A 26665-nucleotide genomic window follows, 5' to 3' on the forward strand; every position below is an offset into this window, starting at 1 on the left:
TGTTTCATTTTTTTAATAAAGAAAAGTAAATATTTCACTGGTTTTGTAATTACTATAGAATCAAAGTGGGCAGAGTGATAGCACAGTGGTAGGGAATTTGCCTTGGACGCGGCAGACCCAAGACAGCCCTGGGTTCGATCCCAGGCATCCCATTTAGTCCCCTCCCCCAACCCTGCCAGGAGTGATTTCTGAGTGCAGAGCCAGGAATAATAATCCCTGAGCGCCATCAGGTATGGCACAAAAAAATAGTGATATTTTGCCCACTGCTTCCATTACTGTATAGGACAATTTCATCTTCCAAAGGCAGGTGTGCAGGGCCAGAGTAATAACATAGCAGTGAGGCATTTGCCTTGCACGCGGCCAACACAGGACAGACCCCAGTTTGAATCCTGGCATCCCATATGGTCCCCAGAGCCTGCCAGGAGTACTCCTGAGCATCGCCGGGTGTGACCCAAAAAACAAAAAAACGAAAGGCACAGGGCACTGAGCAGCTTATACTAAAAATGCAGTTCCTCGACTTCTTTCCTCAGGCTAAAATGAGACCTCAAATGGTAATCACCTGTCTCCTCCATATGGAGTGTGTGACACACACACACCCCACCCCTCTCAGTAGGTTCTAAAACTGAGGTACACTAGGGGAGAGTGCGTGTCGTTTTTGCACAAGTCTAGCCTAGATGAGACCTAGCAAACCTAAGGCACCTGCCTCCACCCCCCCCACCCCAGAGGGAAATGATGATGACAATCTGCAACTCAGATGTTCTTTCAAAGAGAAAGAAATTACCAAAAACGGCATGGAATAGCGGCTGATTTAGGATGGACCCAGGTTCAATCCCCAGCATCCCATATGGTCCCCAGAGCCTGCCAGGAGTGATTTCTGGGCACAGTAGTACCTGAGCACCACCGGGTGTGGCCAAAAAAAACACGAACAAAAAACCAGCTGCATGGAAATACTAATGCATTCTGTTGGTTTGGGGAGGGGGGGTGCACACAGCGGTGCTCAAGAGTTGCTCCTGACTCTGAGCCCAGAAATTACCCCTGGCAGGTTCTGGGGACCCTATGGGATGCCAGGAATCAAACCTGAATTGGTGGCATGCAAAGCAAGTGTCTTGTGCTATATCACTAAGGCCCCTCACTGGATCTTACCACTACTACTATCAGCAGAACTATCACAGTAGCCTGTATTCAATGGAGAACCACTTGGTCTAGACTGGTGCTCCTGGGTCCTTGCTAACCTTGTTTCCTTCCTACCTGGGGCTGGCTGGCCCTACCAGCAGGCCTCTTGGGCCTCCTAGGGCTGGGGCCCCGTTAGTTGAGAAAAACTGGTCTGAATCACCTAAACTGACTCAGCTGTTGTATACACTGTGTCCCCACTGGAACACTGGAATAGACTCAGTGAAGCCAGATGAAGACACAGTCTTCTCATCAGGATGAGGTTCAGCTCTCCTGAAGGGAATGGACAATAAATACAATGCTAAACTATTTGAATACTGAGACAGAGATTGGGAGAGAGCTGGTTTCCAGAGTTTGGCTTTATTTTGCAGTACAGAAATCATTTGGAGCCATTTTGAGACAGACATCATTGGAGTAGGGGCTCTGTCAAATCAATACTGCATGGCAGCTTGGTCCGTTGAAGCCACACCTAGGATACGAAAAGACGCTTCTACATTTTGTCTTATGAAACGTATCTTTCCAGGTTTCTTATCACTTAATAGATTAAAACACTGCACACAGGCTTCCTCCAAAATGACTCACGAAGTCAAGTTTGATTTGTATTTTAGGCCCACATGAACATAGTGCAGGGCCAGGTGGAAACTGGCATAATACTTGACAAGACACAATGTAAATGTGGAAGAAAAACAGGGCTGCTGTCCTAGGTTATAGGCTATTCAATTTACAATCTCAACGTCAAGAGGGCAGCTGGCATGTACACACTGTACTTGATCCAGTTCTTGAGCAGAAGTACATAATTGCAAAGGCCACATTGATTAAAAGATACAAGTACTGTATCAAGTTCTTTGTATCAGTAGTACAATTAAAAAAAGAAAAAACTGATCTTTAACTGGGAGGAGCAAGCCAGCGTTGGTGAAACTGAACAGAATGTGATGACCTGCCAATTCCGCTCCATAAAAACAGGTTAATACATGATATTAATTGAAAGGGGAGGAATATTGACTGGTGCAGTGCTCAGCAGTCTCAGATTACAAAAGCAGGCCTGAAGGTAGGTTTCAGAGAATATGCATCATTGGCCAAACCTTAACTGTGTCCTAATCAGAAAAGCCTGTAGAGCTTAATCTTCCCCATAAATGTCGTTCTTCTTACGCTTCATTTCCTCGAAGTCAAACTCAGACCCTGTCATCCTCCTATAGATATCTTTAATATCATCACAGGTGGTCTCAAAGTGAGTGGTAGCATCATATGCACGAGAAATAAAGATCTGGAAATCAAAAGATTATAAGCTTAAGGTGAGATTCACCCCAAGAAAACCTTCAATGACCCTTTCTGATTCGTCCCCACTCACCTGGCTTTCACTTCCCAAATCAGTTGGTACAAGGAGGTCACTGATGCTAACAAATCTGGAAGGGAAAAAGAATCAAGTCAACAGGCAAGAAGACCCCACACCCACTCAATCAGTCTAAAATTCAAAACTCAAAACTCCACAACCACCAGTGATTTTCGCTGACTCAAGTAGGGGACCACACCCAACAGTGCTCAGGGCTTACTCCTGGCTTTGTTGAGGTCACTCCTGGCAGGGATAAGGAGTGAAATGCCAGAAATCAAGCCAAGGTTAGCTGCATGCATGGCAAAACCCACCCACTGTACTATCTTCATGGACACATCCGGCTCCAAGTCAGACTTGAAAGCCTCTACTTGGCGATTGGTAGAGATGAGTGATGAGCTTACTTCTGTTCAATTGGTTCCAGGAGCTCCAAAGCTGGTCTGATCTCTTTCTCTGGCTCCTTGGTCTCCACGGTGGTGCTGACGATGGCAATGTACTTGCCCTGAGCTGCCACGTTGTGTGCGGAGGAAATCAAGCATACATAGATATCTAGAAATGATTTCAGTCACAGTCAGGTTCTATTAGCCTCAACATATTTGAGCTCAAGTTTAATGTACAGCACAGCAAACTGTGTTGTGTGGACTCTGACTAGGCAATGACTACATGAAGGCATACGGCCATGCACAAAAAACATTCAGCCACTTTTACCATATTTGACCATGAGAACAGGTTTTATGTTTCTCTCACCTTGACCATTACATACAATTTCTGGGTTTTCTAGAATAATCTCACTCATTTGTGGGACATAAGGAATTTCAAATGATCCAGAGACAAGAGATGAGGATTAGGAAAACCAGTCCATGGTAGGAAGCTTGCCACAAAGAGGAGTGCAGTTAGAGTAGCAAAGGGTCTAATATGAAAGGGACACACATGGCACACCTGCCTTTGCAGTAGTACAAACCGCAATGTCAATAAAAGGAGAGGAGAGCAGGGGAGAGGAGGGAGACTGGGAATGGGTGGGTGGGAGGGAAACGACTGGTGGCACATTTGTGAAAGTTGTTATATATTGTATGACCGTAACTCAATCATGAACAGCTTTATCTGTGGGGGGGGGGGGGAAACTATTATGAATAACCTTGTAACCATGATGTTTAAAAATGTATTTAAAAAATTCTGGGGGCCGGAGTGATGGCACAGCGTTGGGGCATTTGCCCTGCACATGACCGACCCAGGTGAACCCGGGTTCAATTCCCAGCATCCCACTTGGTCCCCTGTGCCTACCAGGAGCAATTTCTGAGCACAGAGCCAGGAGTAACCCAAGCACAGCCAGCTGTGGTCCCAGAACATAAATAAATAAAATAAAATCTGGATCTTGAAAATGTTTTTTGATTAAAAAAAATTTTGTGTGCCATTTGCTAGAGAAATATGAAATGAAATTCTTCTAAGGTCTTCTTGAGTTGGTAAAATGGAGACCCCTGGCTGTGTGTATTGCTGAGGTGATAAAATAACGTTCAATGAAGAAACCATTACTGGAGCTTCCTTGACTCTTGCTGAGCTTTCATAGTCAGGACACCTGCTGGGGACCGCTCAGAACTAGAGTCCCTTTCTCCACCGAAGCAGATATTTTCTGAAACACACCTGACTTCCGATTGACTTGGTTCTGGGGGATGATGATCTGGCAGGAGTTGGCATCGTTGGTGTTTTTGATGGGATGGCTGAGTATGCAGATGACTCTGATGACCTGGCCCACTTTTTCTACCCGGTCTTTTACGTAGCTGGGATCACAGATGAGCTGCTTACAGCGAGCAATCTAGAATAAATAATACTCAGTGTCCAGTGTCTTTGCGAACTTTTCCCTTAAATATAACATCTTCATAAAGTTATCAGCTAACTACTAAAATTAGCTCTGCCATGGGGCCAGAGAGGCACTGAGGTAAGGCATTTGCCTTGAATGCAGAAGGACAGTGGTCCGAATTCCGGCATCCCATATGATCCCCTGAGCCTGCTGGGGGTGTCTGAGCATAGAGCCAGGAGTAACCCCTGAGCAATGCCGGTGTGACCCAAAAAAACAAAACAAAAAAAAAATAAAATAAATATAAAATGAATGTATTTAAGGTCACTTCTATATGTGAAACAGAAAAGGTCTGTTTCATAGACCAAATCACACTCACCTGCTAGTTAGTTACCAGAGATAGTACAAAAGTTAAGGCCTTGTAAGCGGCAAACATAGATTCAATCCCAGGCTCTGTATGTAGGTCTCCCAATCACTGGAAAATATGCCCCCATCATGACCACCGTAAGAGACTATGCTAAATTAAACTTTGGTTGCAAAATAACTAGTATTTACACCTTTTTTGTTGTTTTTATTTGGGGGCCAAATCCAACTATGCTCCAGACTTACTCCTGGCTCTCCACTCAGGGATCACTTCTGGTAAGGCTCGGGGACTCAGTGCCAAATCTGAACCCAAGTAAGTCATGTGCAAGGCAAGTGCCTTACCTGACTGTACGATGTCTCTGGCCCTTGACTGATTTGGTCTACTAGATCATACTTAGAAATTACCCAACTGTCCAAGCAAGTATGTACAGCACTTATACAGTTGGTTATGGTACAATTGGTGATGTGCTACTTGAGTTCAGCTATGTTTGAGGGTCACAAGGATCATATCCAACAGTGTTCATGGCACTGTGTGGTGCTAGGGTTAAAATTTAGATCTTTCTCATGCAAATCGTGTGCTCCAGCCCACTAAGCCAGTGGCCAGCAACCTGCGGCTTGCGAGCCACATGTGGCTCTTTACACTTTTAATTTGGCTCTTGTGTGCGACAGGAGGCCACTCCAGGAGTCAGCACTCTGCTCCTAGCCTCTGTCAGTGCTCGCCCTGTGTGGCTCTCAAAATAAATTTCAATCGTGGTTTTGGTGAGAATTGGCTCAGTTGAAAAAAAAAAAAAAAAAGGTTGCCGGCCACTGCACTAAGCTATTTCTCTAGCCAAGCCTATAATTTAGTTGTAAAAAAGCAATAATCAGGCCAGAGAGATAGCATGGAGGTAAGGTGTTTGCTTTGCATGCAGAAGGACGGTGGTTTGAATCCCGGTATCCCATATGGTCCTCTGAGCCTGCCAGGAGCGATTTCTGAGCCTAGAGCCAGGAGTAAACCCCTGAGCACTGCCGGGTGTGACCCAAAAATCAAAAAAAAAAAAGAAAGGAAGGAAGGAAGGAGGGAGGGAGTTGTCCAATCCCCAGCATCCTATATGGTCCCCTAAATCTACCAGGAGCAATTTCTGAGTGCAAAGCCAGGAGAAAACCCTGAGTGCTGCCAGGTGTGGGAAGGGAAGGAAAGGAAGGAATGAAGGAAGGGAGGGAGGGCAGGAGGGAGGGAAAGCAATAATCAACACACTACAAACTATTAAAATTTGTTCTTTTCATTGTTTTATTTTTTGGGGCCACACCCAGAAGCACTCAGAAATCACCCCTGGCAGGCATGGGGAACCATATGGGATGCCAGGGGACCGAACTCGCATCTGTCCTAGGTGAGCCACATGCAAGACAAACACTCTACCGCTATGCTACCTCTCCAGCCCTAAACTGTTTCAATAAATCAAACATATCAAACTCTTATGTCATTATGAATATATTAACTTATCAAAACAAAACTATTATTTCAAATCTACCTTCAATGTTCATATTATCAAATTGAGTGCATATAGGGTCATGAAAATATCTTTACAAGAATGGAATATTTTCTTCAGTTGCAAAACCTACTTACTTCTCCTTCAGATTTTACACCGACCACCTTTCCATCCTGCACAATGATTTCTTCAATAGGCTTATTCAGCATGTAGGTACCTCCATAAATAGCACTTAGCCTAGGAAAAATATATTACAATTTGTAATCATTTCCATTTAAAGTCTTCTTTGATACAATGGACTTACAAGCAATATTTGTCTCATTTCCTTCCAGATGATAACTTCTGTCTTTTCTTTTTCTTTCTTTCTTTTTTTTTTTTTTTTTTTTTTTTGGGTTTTTGGTTTTTGGGCCACACCCAGCGGTGCTCAGGGGTTACTCCTGGCTGTCTGCTCAGAAATAGCTCCTGGAGGGGCCGGGCGGTGGCGCTGGAGGTAAGGTGCCTGCCTTGCCTGCGCTAGCCTAGGACGGACCGCGGTTCGATCCCCCGGCGTCCCATATGGTCCCCCAAGCCAGGAGCGACTTCTGAGCGCATAGCCAGGAGTAACCCCTGAGCGTCACCGGGTGTAGCCCAAAAAAAAAAAGAAAAAAGAAATAGCTCCTGGCAGGCACGGGGGACCATATGGGACACCGGGATTCGAACCAACCACCTTTGGTCCTGGATCGGCTGCTTGCAAGGCAAACACCGCTGTGCTATCTCTCCGGGCCCTGTCTTTTCTTTTTCTTTCAGTTTCTTATGTCAGGAACCAAAGTCGATACCTCATTTACAAGGCATGTGCCTTATCACCACCTTACACCGTGGTGTACAAGACCGCAGTTATAACCTTGTTCTTTTTTTCTCACTAGAAGATGTTCATTGATCAGCCATGGCTTCAGCAAGAGTCAAAGCTACCAAGATTTATCTCATAAATCACAATGATGAAAACCCAGTCCAATTTCAAAATACTATCTAATCAAACCCTGCAATTCCCTGTTAATTCCCAATAACAGTCACAATGGAGAGCGACAAAGTCGTAGACCCACAAAGAGAAACAAAAGCAGTTGGAGCTGTCCCAAGAATCCAGGATTGGGCTAGAACGGTGGCACGGAGCAGTAAGGCATCTGCCTTGCAGATAGCCTAGGACGGACTTCGGTTCGATTCCCTGGCATCCCATATGGTCCCCCAAGCCAAGAGCAATTTCTGAGTGCATAGCCAGGAGTAACCCCTGAGCATCACTGGGTGTGCCTCCCCCAACAAAAAAAGAATTCAAGATTGGCCAGAGATGTACACCATGGGGGAACTTGCTAAGGGAGAAAAAAAGGACTCCCAGGAATCCCACAAAGTATGTGTTCAGCTTCAGGTACCAGTAGCTTTAAACCTTAGGGAGCAGAATAAAGAAAACAACCAACAAATGTTCTTTAAAAATGGGGGGCCGGAGAAATAGCATGGAGGTAAGGCGTTTGCCTTTCATGCAGGAGGTCATCGGTTTGAATCCCGGCGCCCCATATGGTCCCCTGTGCCTGCCAGGAGCAATTTCTGAGCCTGGAGCCAGGAATAACCCCTGAGCACTGCCGGGTGTGACCCAAAAACCAAAAAAAAAAAAAAAAAAAAAAAAAAAAGAGAGTGACCTAATACACTGAGCCAAACAAACCCAAAGTTCATCTCTAGCACGCCTGAGTATATGTGAGGCCCTAGCTTTAAATTCCAGCACTGGAGAAGAAAGAAAATCAGCACTAGCAGCCCTCTATTCACCTGTCAAAGAAAGTACTAGAGAGACAAGAGAGTGAAGAGGTAGGTGCTTGCCTTGCATAAGGCTGACCCAGGTTTGATCCCAAGCACAATATAGGGATCCCCAAGCTTGCCAGGAGTAAGTCCTGAGCAACACTAGGTATGATACTAAAAGAATTAAAAACTGTCAAAGGGGCTGGAATGACAGAACAGCACTTTTGCCTTGCAAAAGGCCAACCTGAAGCACAGCCAGGAGTAATTTCTGAGTGCAGAGGTAGGAGTAACCCCTGAGCATCACACAGGATGGGGCTCAAAAACAAATAAAACATACAAACAGAGGCCGGAGAGATAGCATGGAGATAGGGCATTTGCCTTGCATGCAGAAGGACGGTGGTTTGAATACTGCCATCCCATTTGGTCCTCTAAGCCTGCCAGGAGCATTTCTAAGCATAGAGCCAGGAGTAACCCCTGAGCATTTCTAAGCATAGAGCCAGGAAGTAACCCCTGAGCGCTGCTAGGTGTGACCAAAACAAAACAAAACAACATACAAACAAATAAGAATGTCAGGGCCGGGCGGTGGCGCTAAAGGTAAGGTGCCTGCCTTGCCTGCGCTAGCCTTGGACGGACCGCGGTTCGATACCCCCGGTGTCCCATATGGTCCCCCAAGCCAGGAGCAACTTCTGAGCACATAGCCAGGAGTAACCCCTGAGCATTAACGGGTGTGGCCCAAAAACCAAAAACCAAAAAAAAAAAAAAAAAAAGAAATAGTCTAGTAGATTAAGCCGGGCGGTGGCGCTAAAGGTAAGGTGCCTGACTTGCCTGCGCTAGCCTTGGACGGACCGCGGTTCGATACCCCGGTGTCCCATATGGTCCCCCAAGCCAGGAGCAACTTCTGAGCACATAGCCAGGAGTAACCCCTGAGCATTAACGGGTGTGGCCCAAAAACAAAAACAAAAAAAATGTCAAAGAAAAGTTGAAGCTAAATACTACCAAGTGACAAAAGGATTTACATGAATAAGCAACAAAACTGGTTGAAAAATGGATGACTGCCTTTTTGCCTTCATTCTTCAAACATTTTATGCAGGAACAGTTTTAAGTATGTACATGTCCATTAAATGCGGCTCTCACCTGGCAAATCCCTGTGGCAGTTCTCCCAGGCCATAGAGTGGATACAGATATGGGCTTTTGCCGTATCTTGCCAAGGACTCACTATAAAGTTTAATCCGATTGATGGTTTCGCAACATGGCTGATCCAAATAGCTGGAGAAAAGGTAATGGATATTAGAAATGGGCTTTAGGTTTCATTCTTGTGTCCAATTGAGAATCTTTCCAAAGCTTTATTCATTTTTCACTTAAAAAGGGCTAATATAAAATTACAATTAGGACCTCTTTTTTTCATAGCACAGACGGAAATCTCAGTAGTTTACCAAGAAAAACACAAATCTAAAACCCAAAACACTTACTCATCAGTTCTGTAAAGTGCCAGTGCATGCCCAGTAAAATCTATGACATCTTGGCCCAAGTCAAACTTCTTGTACACATCCCGCATTGTAGTTTTTAAAGGATCGACACCCTCCAAGGTTCTAGGATCTTTCTCATCGAAATTGGCAACATATACTAAGAATTTTCTGAATCGACGTTTTTCAAACAGCCCCATTAAACCTACAAATGAAGTTTTCAAAAACACAGATTCAAAATAGGATTTAAATAAAAGGAAATAGTCAAAGTGAGGGGGAAAAAGTTTAAACAGTTATATGGTTTTAAGGATAAACTTCGGGGGGGGGGGGGGGGATAAAGCGATAGCACAGCAGTAAGGCATTTGACTGCCAGGAGCGACTTCTGAACGCAGAGTAAAGAGTAACCCCTGAGCACCGCCAGGTGTGACTCAAAACCCAAAACCCAAAAAAAAGATAGACTCCCAACATTTCATATGCAGCTGCCTCGTGGCATTTCTTGGTATTTTTAATGTTATTTCCCCCATGACTACAGTTGAAACTAATGAAACTAAAAAATGTAAATGATCGAAAGGCTATAAGCATAAGATCATAAGGCTGACTATGTTTCATCCTGTATATTGTAAATATACAATGTGTGCAGAGGCTTCATAACATGATTGGCAAAAGGTTAGTAGGAAACAATGAATTGGTACAGCAAGGAGGGAAGGGTGTTTGCCTTACAAGCAGCCGACTCAAGTTCCATCCCCATTATCCCATATTATTTCCCAAGCACTGTCAAGACAAATTCCTGAGTGCAGAGCCAGGATTAACTCCTGAACATTTGCCTGGTATGGACCAGGTACCAGGTGTGGCCAAGAAACAAATTAAAACAAAAGGAAAGGTACTGAGGCTGGAGAGATAATAGAAGGGAGGGCGATGGCTTTGCATACAGCAGACCTGGGCAAAATTCCCAGCACTCCATATAGTCCATCGAAACTCCACTAAAATGACTGCTGAGAACAGAACCAATGAGCACTGAGGGCCTGGAATGATAGCACAACAAGGTATGAAGTATGCCTTGCACACAGCAGAATTAGGTTCAATCCCCAGCATCTCATATGGTCCCCCTGAGCCTGCCAGGAGTAATTTCTGAGTACAAAGACAGTAATAACCCAAGAGCCGCGGGGTGTGGCCACAAAACAAAAACCAAACAAATATCAAAAGTTTATTTTCAAGTTATCTTAATTAAACTCTCTTTTTACTCAATAGAAACTAAACTGTGGGGGCCGGAGAGATAGCATGGAGGTAAGGCGTTTGCCTTTCATGCAGAAGGTCATCGGTTCGAATCCCAGCGTCCATATGGTCCCCCGAGCCTGCCAGGAGCGATTTCTGAGCATGAAGCCAGGAGTAACCCCTGAGCGCTGCCGGGTGTGACCCAAAAACCAAAAAAAAAAGAAAAGAAAAAAGAAACTAAACTGTGGGGGTGGGCAAAAAAAGGGAAAGAAACTAAATTGTTCCAGTAGCCCAAGTTTCCTGGGGTGCTGTCCAAAAACGTACAAAAAACTCATCTTCCGATTTCATTTAAATCAGCACAACTTTTTATCACATTTTCTTTTTTTATTTTCTTAATCACATTTTCTTAGCTTCTCCCCTCTTCTTTCCTTTTCTTCCTTTACTGGACCCATAGGTCTGGCAAGGACTGGATGGGCTGTTCACACTGGAATAGATGCACTAACTAGCGATTTCCATTGTTCCAGTGTTCCTCTTCAGGCACCAGAATACACTTGGATTACCAGCTTTCCTTACAGTCACTGCTCATTTCTTTAAAGCTGCAATGGAAGTGTCAGATGACATTTCTACTGCAACCATTTCAGAAGCAGCAGGGCTGAGACTATAGGGGGGCAGTGCTGTCTGTAACCCCCAGCATATCACCACATTGCACTCTGCAGCAGCCCCAACAGTCATGGTGCAGATGTGTGACCCCAGCAGGTACAACCAAGGAGGAGAGAACCACCACCAGTGCAGCAAAAGGACAAGAGGGGCAAAATCTTTCCCAGAATCATTCCCTGGGCCTGAACTTGAATTCTTCAAGGCATCCTATACAGGTTAAAACTGGGAGCACCTCAGATAAAACTGCAGCAAATGTAATGAGAACTCACTATTTCAGCCAAATACAGTTTTCCTGGATGGAGCCATTAGCTCTGAGAAGTGATAGTACTCATGTGAATGTCCAGGAGGACGTTGCAGTCAAGCATCCCACTGCTGTAAGAGGAGGGCCTGAGGGACGTTTCTCCTGGAACAAGACACTGGGGCAATGGACTCTGCCATTAACATCAAGGGTCTTCCTGCATGTTAAGATCAGCGTGAGGACTCATGCTGAAATTCTATCCACAGATCTGCAGTGTTGCATATCATTTCCTGTCATCTACCTTCTCCTTCCCCCGAAAATAGACACTGAAATCCAAAATACTGATCAAGGGGGCCGGAGCAATAGCTCAGCATTTGGGCGTTTGTCCTGCACACGGGTGACCCAGGATGGACCTGGGTTCGATCCCCCACCTCCATATGGCCCCCCAAGCCAGGAGCAATTTCTGAGTGCATAGCCAGAAGTAACCTCTAAGCATCATCAGGTGTGGCCCCAAAACCAAAATAAAAATAAAATACTGATCTGGGGCTGGAGCAAAAGCACAGTAGAAGGGCATTTGCCTTGCATGCGGCTGACCCAGTACAGACCTGGGTTCGATCCCAAGAGTCCCATATGGTCCCCCAAGCCAAGAACAATTCCTGAGCGCAAAGCCAGGAATAAGCCCTGAGTGTCATCTGAAAAACCAAAACCAAAACCAAAAACAAAAAAACAAAAAAACTGATCAGAAACCTCTAATTTAGCCAAATGAGGAAATAAAACTATGGAAGATAGGGGCCAGCGAGGTGGCTCTAGAGGTAAGGTGCCTGCCTTGCAAGCGCTAGCCAAGGAAGAACCATGGTTCGATCCCCCTGAGCATCAAATGGGTGTGCCCCCCCCCTAAAAAAAGAAAAAACTATGAAAGATAAAATATCCCATACTTACTAGGAATTTTGTTTTGTTTTGTTTTGTTTTGTTTTTTTGTTTTTGGGCCACACCCAGTGATGCTCAGGGGTTACTCCTGGCTATGCGCCAGGTAAGGCTGGCACCTTACCTCCAGCGCCACCGCCCGGCCCCCTTACTAGGAATTTTTAAGAACAAAGATGCTAGAAATGACGACACAAATCAAGAGGTTGTGGGGCATTGGAGGGGAGGGGTGTATGTCTGGCCACACCCAGTGGTGTTCAGGACTTATTCCTGGCTCAATGCTCAGGGATGACTCCTGTCTTGAGAACCATATGCAGTGTCAAGGTCCACACCAGGATGGACCACATGCAAGGCAAATACCTTAACCCATGCATTTTCTTTCTGACCCCAAGAAAAGAAAGTCATGTGACAGGGCTGGAGTAAGCACAGTGGGTAGGGCATTTGCCTTGCAAGTGGCTGACCTGTGTTCGATTCCAAGCATTCCCATATGGTCCTCCAAGCTTCTCTAAGTAATTTCTGTGTGCAGAGCACAGGAGTAAACTGAGCATTGCCAGGTGCCCCCCCCCCCCCAAAAAAAAAAGTCACGTGAAAAGTTATTTTTCTCTTTGGTAGGTTGGAAAATACAGTAAAGGGAAATAGCAGGTTAGTTCAGTGATGAATGTAAAGCTACCGGTGTTGCATTCTAACCCTCAAGCTCACTATCCAAGTTGTTTCAAGCTCTGGTTCTTTATGGAACGAAAGCCCTATCTCATTAAAGGGATTCTCAACATCAAACAATAAAATGAAAGCATTTAGCACGGAAGCAAGCACACAAACATTCTTAGAAAACAATCCTTATGCATATTCTGCAAAGAGCACTGCAGAAGCGCAGTGTTGCCACCTACAAGCACACCGAGCAGGTCTCTGAAATTTGATGCTTTACAGGTCCAAGCCCCTTACACTTCAATTTTTCATTACCCACAAGGGCCCAAATTACCCACAAGGTTGGCACTTAAATCATTCAACAGATGCTGCATGACAAGATGATGGAGATGGGAGACATATTTCCACTATACAGTTTTTCCAGTCTGAGGAAATTAAATTACTTACTAGAGGCCAGGGCTTCTGCTTCAGTAGAAGGAACTTTGTAGATTTTCCCTCCTTTGTAGACAAAGCTCCCTTCAATTACTTTAAAATCCAGATAGCGAGTGACTTCTGTATAAAGCAGCATCTTGACCAGCTGACCTGTGGGTTACAATCAAACGTACATAAAAACACCTCCAAAATTAGCAGACATAAAAAAGCATTTACTAATATTTAACTGCTTTACAATTTTTTGAACACTGTCCATTAACTCAGACTAAGTTTCCAAACAGGGTATAAGAGCAATGCCAGGTAACAACCCCGAATTGACATACCTAGCACATACCACTAATCCTCTGACCCCTCTCTCCCAGTCACAAATCAGTCTCTTGTTTGTGGGGACAAGGGTTTCCCCCAGTGGTGCTCAATGGGCACAGAGGCTTTTAATTGAATCTCAACCAAAAGGTTGGCAGTTCAGTGCCAGAGCTGACCCAGGTTGCCATCAATGGTACTTCCTGTGATGCTGCATAAGAGACCATGAGATGCTAGAGACCAAACCAGGGTCAGCTGCATGCATCCTAATCCTGTACATCTTTCTAGTCTCTAGTCACCAAACCAATGTGGAAAATATCAAAGGCAGCAATAGCTTGAATATTTAAAGGTTTTCAGGGATGTTTGGACGTCATCTGCTGGTTCCTCCTCAATAACTCTGCAGGTGATCTCTATATTACAATTTCCCTCCTGGCTGAAGAGAGTACAAAAGGCAGTTTTTTTGCCTTGCAGAAAGCTGGCCCCAGATTTGATTCCTGGCACCTCATATGGTCCCCCAAGCCCCAACAGAAAAGATCCCTGAAGACCAGAAGTAAACCAGGGCTAAGCTCTGAGCATCGCTGGAAATGGACCAAAAAAAAAATACTCCCTCCTTTTCAAACAAGAAGTATGTAGGAGTTTTGTGCAGTCGGGCATTCAAGTATTTTGTTCAATTACATTAATCAGTCCAGTGATCTGACTCACAAAAATGAAAGTACGTCACGAATACTTACAATCTTGATATTACTACAGGCAGGTCATAATTTTGTTTCTCCAAAACTAATAATAAACCATTGCTTTCTTGGGGCCAGAGCAATAGCACTGCAGGTAGAGTGTTTGTCTTGCATGCGGCCGACCTGGTTCGATCCCCAGCGCCCCATATGGTCCCCCAAGCCTGCTAGGACTAACTTATGAGTGGAGAGTCAGGAGTAATTCCTGAGTGCTACTAGGTATGACCCAAAATATGAATAAATGAATAAACGAATGAATAAAAGCTAGCATTAAAAGTATCATCGCGGGGCCGGAGAGATAGCATGGAGGTAAGGCATTTGCTTTTCATGCAGGAGGTCATCGGTTCGAATCCCGGCGTCCCATATGGTCCCCTGTGCCTGCCAGGAGCAATTTCTGAGCCTGGAGCCAGGAATAACCCCTGAGCACTGCCGGGTGTGACCCAAAAACCACAAAAAAATAAAAATAAAAAAAAGTATCATCGCTCTCTCTTCCCTCCTAAATTTACTAAATCTAGACACCTCCAACAATAGATTCTATTACTCAGCAAACTACTGATATTCAACAAAATCCATTTTCAAATTTCTGGACTAATACTATCATGAGTTAGTTTCAGCGTTCAAACCTGATTCAACGTACTGCCCAAGACTTAAGCTAGCTCTTTACCATTGGCCATAAGGAACTTGGGGATCAAGTCAACATTCCAGTCTCTTCCTCTTCCCATTGATGGTGAAGGCGTTCCCGGCAGTTTATATCTTTTATATAACTAAAACAAAGAGAAAAATATACAGGTAAAAAAAAATTTTATTTTCATTATGCTACACAACTTTCCTTCCCCAACCCTTGGCCTTTTTTCTTTTTTCTTTTTTGCCACACCCAGCAGTCATCTGGAGTTATTCCTGGCTCTGCGCTTAGGAATCACTCCTGGTAGGCTTAAGGACCATAGGATCAAACCCAGGTTGGCTGTGTGCAAGGCAAGCACCCTTCCTGCTGTACTATCTCTCCTCTCTCAAGCCTCTGCAACTTTCTTCAATGCCAGAGACTGAAGTCAGACCCTCACTTATGGGAAGCAGGCAATCCAATACTGCCTCAGCTCTGGCCCCAGCTTTATTAAGTGGTTTTGTTAGACTAAGTAACCACTGTATAAGGTAGCCATTAGTTTTTTCTTTCTTTCTGTTCATTTGCTGTTTGTTTGTTTTTTGGGCCACACCTGGTGGTGCTGTGTAAAATAACTCCACGCGCTGTATTTCCAACCCCAGTGAAAAGTCTGAAGCAGGGAAGCCACAAAAAATGAACAAACCAATCCAGTCAGGAGAGAATCACGGAGTCAGTTGGCTTCTTGCCTTGTGGTCCCTCTCTGCGCCAAGCCAAACCAAAACCTCTTTATTTACCAACCAAGGAGTGGGAGGGGCAAGTGAAAAATGAAAGTACCTATAAGCCAATCTACTTTTACATGTCAAAGGGATATGTGAAAAGGAAAGAGGAAGCCAGGGAATGCTTTTGTTTGGGGTAAAGGCATGGTGTTCCAACCACCTTTGTTGGATAAAATCAGGGTGTTCCAACAGCACTGAGGAACTTGAGTTACTCCTGGCTCTGCACTCAGAAAATATTTACAGGGAGGCTCAAGCTGCAAGGCTGGCTGCAAATCCTACCTGCTGTTCTGGCCTAGAAGCATTTCTTTTCAATCTGGTAAAATTTCAGCAAAACTCTACAACATATCATTTGTTAGAAATCATTTAAGGGGGGGCCGGAGAGATAGCACAGCAGCGTTTGCCTTGCAAGCAGCCGATCCAGGACCAAAGGTGGTTGGTTCGAATCCCAGTGTCCCACATGGTCCCCCATGCCTTCCAGGAGTTATTTCTGAGCAGACAGCCAGGAGTAACCCCTGAGCACCGCCGGGTGTGGCCCAAAAAAAAAAAATCATTTAAGGGCCTGGAGAGATAGCACAGCGGTGTTTGCCTAGCAAGCAGCCTATCCAGGACCTAAGGTGGTTGGTTCGAATCCCGGTGTCCCATATGCTCCCCCGTGCCTGCCAAGAGCTATTTCTGAGCTATTTCAGGAGTAACCCCTGAGCAACGCCGGGTGTGGCCCAATAACCAAAAAAAAAAAAAGAAATCATTTAAAACTCCTCTCCTATACAAAAAAAAAAAAACTTTTCTTGGGGCCAGAGAGAGTACAACAGGGAAGAGTCTATCCTTCCACATACCCATGTCAGTTGTACTGATACACATATTGGCTTCTGACCAACCCCAGGAGTTCCCTCTAAATAGAGCCAGGAGTAACCCAAGCATTATCAGGAATGGTCCATTCACACCCACAAAATTAGCTCAAACTGGCACTGTGTCCGGGATACATTAGCTCTTTATTAAAGGTAATCTTCCCATGCACCTATCTGATCTATTAACACAGATAACTGCTCCAGATGGCAATCAACATTTACATTTCCAAAACCTCAAACTAGAAATCCCAGGAAATTATCTTACTACAGATAAATTTAATAAAATTAAATTTGATCAGGCTTGTTCTTCAAGCCCACGTTCTCCTTAAATACCATCTTTTTCATGCCATAAGACATATCTTTTTCCCTCCAAATTATGGAGGAAGAGTGTTATGCCTGCTTTATTGTGCAGACATACCACATAGTATGAGCAATCAGGTTAACACACTTTCACCATCACATACAGAGCTTTCATTTAAGACTATCTGAGGGCCCGGAGAGATAGCACAGCGGCGTTTGCCTTGCAAGCAGCCAATCCAGGACCAAAGGTGGTTGGTTCGAGTCCTGGTGTCCCATATGGTCCCCCATGCCTGCCAGGAGCTATTTCTGAGCAGACAGCCAGGAGTAACCCCTGAGCGCCGCCGGGTGTGGCCCAAAAACCAAAAAAAAAAAAAAAAAAAAAGACTATTTGACCACTGCTGCGACTTTTATTTTTTCTTGTTTTCCTCGTCTAAAAACTATGTGCGTTTTATGGTCAGATACGTCTCGTAAAGTGAAAAGTACTGTACATATCTTGTTAGCCCATCTCTCTCTGCTCACTCTTTTAAGTTTGTGTTCTTTTGAACACTCCTTACCTCTCCACCTCGACCCCTTTCTAAACAAGTTTTGTTCAATAAAAATTATCTTGTTTGGGGGGCCAGAGAGATAGCACAGCGGTAGGGCGTTTGCCTTGCAAGTGACCGACCCAGGACTGATGGTTCAAATCCTGGCATCCCATATGGTCCCCTCCCATCCCTGCAAGAAGCGATTTCTGAGCACAGAGCCAGGAGTAACCCATGAGCACCACTGGGTGTGGTCCAATAAAGCCAAAAACAAACAAAATTATCTTGTTTGGAACCAGAGATAGATAGTACAATGGATAGGACACTTGCCATGCTGACCAGGATTCCATCTCCCTCCTGTACCCCATATGGTACCCTGAGCAATACACAGGGCAATTCCTAAGTACCACTGGGTATGGCCCTAAAAATATAAACAAAATCACAACTATCTTGCTTCACTAAAAAAAACTAATCAATTGGTTAAATGATGAACAAGGAGTAACCAAGAGTTAGACACTCACAAGGAAAATACTCAAAGTATGAAAGGCTGAGTTAGTTTATTTTAATACTTACATCTTCCAGTGGTGTTATCGACGCACTTTCTCCTCCATAGTATGGGTTTCTGTCCATGTGAAGAACTTTCTTTCCATTCACTGACATTATTCCTGACAGGATACATTCCTGTAAGAAAAAGCACAAATAATTTCAGAAGGAGGATAGTGGGACCTTTGAATTAGTTCAAAGTGCTGGATACCTGCTGTGCATATGGGAGGTCCCCAAACTCCAGCAAGAGTCAGCCTCAAGTACAGCCATTGGGTTTGGCCGTAACACCATCATCATCAGCAACAAAAGAATGGAAAAGCAGTGATAGGGGCTTAGCTCAGTGGTTCAACAGGTTCTGCACCCCGAGTTTTATTTTTGGCCCAGGGACCAAAGATAGAGAGTGCTCCTATGTGTTTCAAACAGACACATGGTTTAAACAAAGTTTCTTGCTGGACCTGGAAAAAGGTTATGGGATTAAATCTACCTTGGCCCCCACTAAATTTCAGGTGCATCTGCCCTAATACTTGGATGGGCCCTGGGCTTTCTAAGCACTGCTTGAAAGATTCCCCCCAAATAATAAAATAGTTTAAATCACTAAACATTCTTTCTGTAATTAACTAACGTATGTACAACCTACAATATAATTTAAGAACACAACCCTGGGGCACGGGAGATAGCACACAACGGTGTTTGCCTTGCAAGCAGCCGATCCAGGACCTAAGGTGGTTGGTTCGAATCCCGGTGTCCCATGTGGTCCCCCGTGCCTGCCAGGAACTATTTCTGAGCAGACAGCCAGGAGTAACCCCTGAGCAACGCCGGGTGTGGCCCAAAAACCAAAAAAAAAAAAAAAAAAAAAAAAAAAAAAACCCACAACCCTGGAACAACCAAGTTTAAAAGTGAGATCTGTGGACTCCACAGACTTCAAGGCAGGTTCAGAGTATTGAGTCAGCAGTAACTCTTAAGCACCACCCAGTATGGCCCAAAATACAAACAAATAGAAAAAAGAAGAATATGGCTGGAGTGATAGAATAGTAGTAGGCATGATGTTTGCCTTGCATAGGCCAACCTGGGTTCCATCTCCAGCATCCCATGTGTCCTTCAGGCCTGCCAGGAGTGATTTCTGAGTGCAGAGATAGGAGTAACGCCTGAGTGCCACTGGGCGTGACCCAAAAACAAATGAAAAAGTAATTAAGAATGCAGAACTCAAGTGCATAAATCACTGATCTATACCACCCATCTAACACACACACACACACACACACACACAAGTGTGCGCCACTTGAGGCCGGAAAGATAGCATGGAGGTAAGGCGTTTGCCTTGCATGCAGAATAGTGGTTCGAATCCGGGCATCCCATATGGTACCCCGAGCCTGCCGGGGGCAATTTCTGAGTGTAGAGCCAGGAGTAGCCCGAGTGCTGCCGGGTGTAATCCAAAGACCAAATAAATAAATAAATAAATAAAGCCCTTGATGGGGCTGGATTGATAGCAGAGTGATTGGGTGTTTGCCTTGCACACAGCCAAACCGTGATGGACCCGGGTTCAATCCCCAGCATCCCATATGGTGCCCCAAGCCTGCCAAGAGCGATTTCTGAGCGCAGAGCAAGGAGTAACCCCTGAGCACTGTTGGATGTAACCCAAAAATCAAAAACAAAACAAACAAACACACAAAAAGAAACTACAAGAATGCCCTAGATGCAATACTAAAAGTTACCTCTAATGTATGCCTGTAATCATTGTCTATTTCAATATGCTACGTGAAATGTCAAGGATATGGCTAAGAGGTAGATCATTTGCTTTACATGTATGAGATCCTGGTTTCAATTCCCATCACTTTATAGTATCCTAAAGGTCACTGGGAGCAATTATTGAGCACCAAAGTGGGAGTAGTCCTTGGGTAAGGCCGAGCATACTCTCCCCACAAAAAAGCTGTGTGGCAAAAAGGGAAATTACACATTAGGCAATTATTGCTCCAGAAAACCTTTTCTGAAAATGATTCATAAACTAAGTAGCTACTTTTTTATAGATCATCCTATAAACTGATTACTCAGACATCTGGTTTACATGTTTTTTTTTTTGTTGTTGTTGTTGTTTTGTGGTTTTTGGGTCACACCCGGCAGTGCTCAGGGGTTAGTTATTCCTGGCTCCAGGCTCAGAAATTGCTCCTGTCAGGCACGGGGGACCATAGGGGGCACCGGGATTCGAACCGATGACCTCCTGCATGAAAGGCAAATGCCTTACCTCCATGCTATCTCTCCGGCCCCTGGTTTACATGTTTTATAACCCTTGATAAATATCACCATCTCCCTCCCTTTTTGCATGTGAACATGCAAAAAAATCCTTGATAACTATCAAGGATTATAAACAATATTTCCTACCCAAAAATGTTAGAAAAAGAACTAGAAATTTAAGAAACTTACATCAACTCCAGGAATACATCAAAGCCCAATATTTAAGAAAACTTTTGAACATAAGCAATGATAACAAATATAATTTTTGTTTTGGTTCTTGGTGCCATACCCAATAAGTGCTGAGGAGTCACTCCTGGAGGAGCTCGAGGAGCCACACGCAGCACTGGGGATCAACACCCAGGCTGGCCCTGTGCCAGACAAGTGCCCTACCTGCTATACTATCTCTGGTACAAATAGGAGGGTTTTTTTTTGTTTTTGGGCCACACCCGGCGATGCTCAGGGGTTACTCCTGGCTGTCTGCTCAGAAATAGCTCCTGGCAGGCACGGGGACCATATGGGACACCGGGATTAGAACTAACCACCTTTGGTCCTGGATCGGCTACTTGCAAGGCAAATGCCGCTGTGCTATCTCTCCGGGCCCACAAATAGTTTTTAATAAATTTTTTTTTTTTTTTTTTTTTTTTTTTGGTTTTTGGGTCACTCCCGGCAGTGCTCAGGGGTTACTCCTGGCTGTCTGCTCAGAAATAGCTCCTGGCAGGCACAGGGGACCATATGGGTAACCGGGATTCGAACCAACCACCTTTGACCCTGGATCGGCTGCTTGCAAGGCAAACGCCGCTGTGCTATCTCTCCGGGCCCAGTTTTTAATAAAATTTACTGTATAACATAAGGTGTGGTATTCTCCAAATGACCCAACTGTATTTCGAACCTTGCTGAGACATAACACAGAAATCCAGGGAAAGGATATGGCTGAGATGAAGTTGGGTCTGACCACCTGCACCTCATGGGCCCCTGAGCACCACTGGGAGTACCACTGGGAGCAACACCAAGTACAAAATCCCCCAGCAATAAAAACCAAATTGAACCAAAACCAGAATTTAAATCATCACAACTCCCCTAACCCCAGCTACTTACTCTCGACTTCTCAGAGCTAATATTTGAAGTCTGAATAAATAAAACCATATAGGATGTACTTTGATCAACATTATTTTACAAGATCCATCCATGTTTTGTACATGTTCATAATCTTACTGCTATAAAGAAGTCCCCAAGGGGCATCTGCCTCAACCACGCTAGCCAAGGCGGAACCGCAGTTCCATCCCCTAGTGTCCCCAAGGCAGGAGGAAGTTTTGAGCACATAGCCAGGAGTAACCCCTGAGTGTCACTGGGTGTGGCCAAAAAAAATAAAAGCCCCCAGGGGCCGGGAAGGTGGTGCTAGAGGTAAGGTGTCTGCCTTGCAAGGGCTAGCATAGGACGGACCGAGGTTCGATCCCCAGGAGTCCCATATGGTACCCCCAAGCCAGGGGCGATTTCTGAGCGCATAGCCAGGAGTAACCCCTGAGCGTCAAACAGGTGTGGCCCAAAAACCAAAAAAAAAAAAAAAAAAAAAAGAAGTCCCCAAAGTATTTCAGCAAGAACCTGCAAGCTATTTTCAGAAATTAAGTTCCCTGCTAATACCGTGCATGCACACCAGTCAAAAAGTAGTAAAGTCCCGGAGAGATAGCACAGTGGCGTTTGCCTTGCAAACAGCCGATCCAGGACCAAAGGTGGTTGGTTCGAATCCCGGGTGTCCCATATGGTCCCCCGTGCCTGCCAGGAGCTATTTCTGAGCAGACAGCCAGGAGTAACCCCTGAGCAACGCTGGGTGTGGCCCAAAAAAACAAAAAAAAAACAAAACAAAAAAAAAGTAGTAAAGCGGGGATGGGGAGATAGCACAGCGGTGTTTGCCTTGCAAGCAGCCGATCCAGGACCAAAGGTGGTTGGTTCAAATCCTGGTGTCCCATATGGTCCCCTGTGCCTGCCAGGAGCTATTTCTGAGCAGATAGATAGGAGTAACCCCTGGCTCCGCACAGTAACCAAGCATCTTCTGGAGTCACTCCACTCCAGCACCGAGTCAGGAAAAGACCAAGACAAACAAAACCATAAAATCTATCAATAAAACCACCTTATCGGGCCCGGAGAGATAGCACAACAGCGTTTGCCTTGCAAGCAGCTGATCCAGGACCAAAGGTGGTTGGTTCGAATCCCAGTGTCCCATATGGTCCCCTGTGCCTGCCAGGAGCTATTTCTGAGCAGACACAGACAGCCAGGAGTAGCCCCTGAGCGCTGCCGGGTGTGGCCCAAAAACCCAAAACAAAACAAAAAAAAACTTATCACAACTATCAATAATTGCTCTAAATTAATTTTCAAAGGAAAGTCTCAAGACAATTGAGGAATACTAATAAAATTCAGCTATCATACCTGTAAAATCATAGCAAAAATTGTAATGATGGGGCTGGGGCAGTTTCGCAAGTAGTGGAGCGTTTGCCTTGCACGCGCTAATCTAGATGGACCCCTGGTGTCCCATATGGTCCCCCAAGCCAGGAGCAATTTCTGAGCGCATAGCCAGGAGTAACCTCTGAGTGTCAATGGGTGTGGCTCAAATAAAACAAAACAAAATATTGGGAGTATTGATGCTTGAGGGACCACATGGGACTCCTGGTTCTCCTAGGTCAGCCACATGCAAGGCAAAAGCCCTACAGCTGTGGTACGGCTCCAGCCCCCTACCACTTCATTTTCATCAAAATAAAAACAAATGTAAATAAAGTGCATTGTCCTAACCGGCTGCTGACATTGGTGCCTTGGAAAGTACAGCAAAGGTAGTTGGGGCCAGAGCAACAGTATGCTGGGGAAGGCATTTGCCCTGCACGCAGCCAACCTAGGTTTGATGTCAGGCACAACGGTCCTTCAAGCATTGACAGGAGTTAATTCCAGAGTACAGTACCAGGAGTAACCCCAGAACATTACAGGGTGTGGCCCAAAAGGAAAAAAAAAATCAAATGCAGCTTGTTAGGGTCAGGAATGTGGCACTGCTGTAGAGTATGTTTTGCATGTGTGACAATAAATCTCGGACATGGGACACAATGGGTGCTGTGAGTTCAGCCCCACCCAAAATGAAAGACAGGAAAAGTAATCCTGGTGAGCTATGCCTACAGAAACCTGGCGATAACAAATCTGCACCCAGGTGTCCACATTCAGTGATTTGAATGAAGAGCAATCTGAAAGATCACTAACAGCCACAGCTGAGCAGTGGAACTGGCTCTTGCAATGTTCTGGCAATAAGAACCATTCTAAAAGGCAAAACCCACTACAAAGTTAAGTGAAGTCAGCTAGAATCTGTTTCTTAATATTCAAGTAAAGTTTTTATCTGCACACAGCTGATCCCGGGTTAGAGCCCTGAAATCTCCAGATGGCTCACCAAGCACTGGAAGGAATAAACACTGGTCACAACAGGGTGTGGCCCAAAAAACAAACCAACTTTGTCCTATTCTAAGTTCCTCTCCTCACACAGGACACAGACACAGACACAGACACAGACACAGACACACACACACACACACACACACACACACACACGTTTTCTTATTCTACTTTCCTCTCCCCACACAGGACACACACACACGTTTTCTTATTCTACTTTCCAATCAACTTTTCTATACACACACACCCCGAAAATATAAACAACCTGCTTTGGCCCCTTCATATGGTATTCAAGTCTTCCTACTCACAAAAATAAATAATCCAACCAAATCCCTCAATCACAACTATTAAGTAGCTTTCTAAGTAATCTGATTTATCAGTAGCAATTTCCAGCCAATCACACATTTACTTCTGCTCACTCATCAAAACAAAATCAAGCATTACTCTCCAACGATCACCATCACTCACTATAAACAGAGAAGTGTCTTTTTTTTTTTTTTTTGGTTTTTGGGCCACACCCGGTGACGCTCAGGGGTTACTCCTGGCTATGAGCTCAGAAATAGCGCCTGGCTTGGGGGACCATATGGGACGCCGGGGGATTGAACCTAGGTTCATCCTAGGATAGCACAAGCAAGGCAGGCACCTTACCTCTAGCGCCACCAAGCCGGCCCCAGAAGTGTCATTTTAATTCTTAATCTTTTCCTTAAAGTACTTAATAGGGAGGGGCCAGAGAAATAGCACAGCGGTAGGGCATTTGCCTCCGCCAGCACCACTGGGTGTGGCCCAAAAACCACTCACTCAATCAATTCAATAAAGTTCAAAAAAACTGTAAAAAGAAAATGTAATGGGGGTTGGAGGGACATTGGTGGTGGAATATATTCACTGATGAGAGTAGTGTACACTGTATGACTGAAACTCAATTATGAACAATTTTGTAAGGTGCTTAAATAAAGCAATTATTTAAGAACATTTTAAAACAAATGAGAGGCCACAAAATAGCAGTGAATAGGGCAGGGTGTTGCCTTCCCCATAGCAGACCTGGGTTTGATCCCCGGAATCTTGGTCCCCAGAGCCACACCAGGAGTGACCCCTGAGCCCTGCCCGGTGTGAACCCAAAGCAAACAAGACGTTGTCAAAGAGGGACCTGAAATTCCAGAGGTAAGTTGCCTGCCTGCCTTGCATGTGGTCCACTTATCTCGCCTCTTTTAGGCCCCAGCCTATGCACCTGGTTCCCCAACACCTCCAGAAGTCGTATCTAAGCAGAACCAAGAGTAAGCCCTAAAATGCCACCATCTGTGGTTCCCCACCCCGTCCCGCAAAAAAAAAAAAAAGAAAAAAAAAAAGTCAAGTGAAAACTCAAAAGGTTTTCTACTGTCAAGAGAAATTTGAAGTAAGCTGTGCACTGTCACAAACCTAAAGTTAGGGCTCGAGATTGTACGAGCAGATTGTACCCGTTTTATAGATGCAGCGCCAACACTTCCATTCTCGAGGGCCGGAGCGATATAGCACAGCGGTAAGGGTTTGCCTTGCATGCAACCAACACAGGACGGACGGGTTCGAATGGAATCCCCGCAACCCATATGGTTCCCCCCTCCCTCACCCTCAAGCCTGCCAGGGGTGATTTCTGAGCACAGAGCCAGGAGTAAACCCTGTGCGCCACTGGGTGTGACCCAAAAACCAAAAAACCCTTCAATTCTCAACAACAACAAAAAGCAAACAACGAAGAGATTCGGTTCAAAGGGATCCTTTTGCAACAGCCGCCAATTCCCACTTTCCTGTAAAAAATAATCCTAAACCGTATTAAATGCAGAGTTTGGAAAGTCTCCTGAGTGCGTACACACAGACACACACAGTGGGGGAGAAAAAAATCAATCGATCACGGCACTAGGCTGATTTTCTGCGCTTTGGGGGTGCCCATATGGGGGTGAAGGGGCTCTTCCCCCCCCCCAGCGGCCCAGCCTAGCTAGATCTGCATGCAGAAGCGCCTGGACTTGACCGAGGGCGGGGGGGGGGGGGCAGGCCACTTCGCATCACATCACGTCGGCGGCCACTGATTTCTTCCTCAGCCGGGCGGGCCTTTCATTTCCTCGGGGGCAGACAATGGAGAGATGGAGAAATGGAGGGAGAGGGAGGAGGGACGGAGGCAGGCGGGGAAGGAAGGGCCCGAACAAAAGACTGGGGGGACTCGGGGGAGAAGACCCGGCCCGGTTCTGTCCTGTCTGATCTGATCCGGCCTGGCCCGGTTCTGTCATGTCTGATCCGACCCGGCCCGGTTCTGTCCTGTCTGATCTGGCCTGGCCCGGTTCTGTCTTGCCTGACCCGGCCCGACCCGGTTCTGTCCTGTCTGATCCGGCCCGGCCCGGTTCTGTCCTGTCTGATCGGGCCCGGTTCTGACCCGTCTGATCCGGCCCGGCCCGGTCCGATCCGGTTCTGTCCCGTCCGATCCGGCCCAAGCCGGCCTGAAGCGGCCTGAGCCGGGCGCCAACCCCGGCTCCCGGGGGCCGCGGCCCGCCACAGCCACAGCCACAGCCACAGCCCAGCGTCGCGCACTTCCGGGCCTGCGGGCCTGCGAGGCTGCGAGGCTCCAGGCCCGGCCGGCCGGGTGTCCGGGTGGCGGCGACGTGCTCCGGGGCCGCCCGAGCGCAGCGCCTCACCGTGAGGCCGGTGCCCAGCACGATCACGTCGTACTCCTCGTTCATGGCGCGGGCGGGCGGGCGAGGGCGACGGCCCGGAGCGGAGGAGGAGGAAGAGAGGACACGGAGGCAGCCGGCACGCCGCGGAGGAGGAGGAGGAGGAAGAGGAGGAGGAGGGGCAGGAAGGAAGAGGCGGCGATGGATGGCGATGGCGACGGCGACACGGAGCCGGCGCCACCTCAGCCGGGAAGCGAAGAAGCGCGGCGGGGCGGCGGCCGGCTCCTCCGGGGCGGGCTTTCGGGCGCGCGGGCGCCGTCACTCACGCCGGCCG

The 26665-nt window shown here is 46.0% G+C and overlaps 1 protein-coding gene across 1 annotated transcript; it reads right to left on the reverse strand.

Moving 5' to 3' along the window:
- Window positions 1–1511: 1511 nt before the first annotated feature.
- Window positions 1512–26423, reverse strand: GDI2 (GDP dissociation inhibitor 2). Its single transcript, XM_049776320.1, has 11 exons — window positions 26356–26423; window positions 18083–18190; window positions 15137–15236; window positions 13460–13594; window positions 9349–9547; window positions 9014–9145; window positions 6259–6358; window positions 4136–4307; window positions 2902–3046; window positions 2519–2573; window positions 1512–2434 (listed from the first exon to the last, which is right to left on the reverse strand). The coding sequence occupies exons 1-11, from the start codon at window positions 26398–26400 to the stop codon at window positions 2288–2290; spliced, it is 1338 nt and encodes a 445-aa protein (XP_049632277.1). The 5' UTR covers window positions 26401–26423; the 3' UTR covers window positions 1512–2287.
- Between the last annotated feature and the right edge of the window lie 242 nt (window positions 26424–26665).

The sequence above is a fragment of the Suncus etruscus genome, chromosome 7 (assembly GCF_024139225.1).
Source record: "Suncus etruscus isolate mSunEtr1 chromosome 7, mSunEtr1.pri.cur, whole genome shotgun sequence".
In the NCBI taxonomy this organism is placed as follows: Eukaryota; Metazoa; Chordata; class Mammalia; order Eulipotyphla; family Soricidae; genus Suncus; species Suncus etruscus.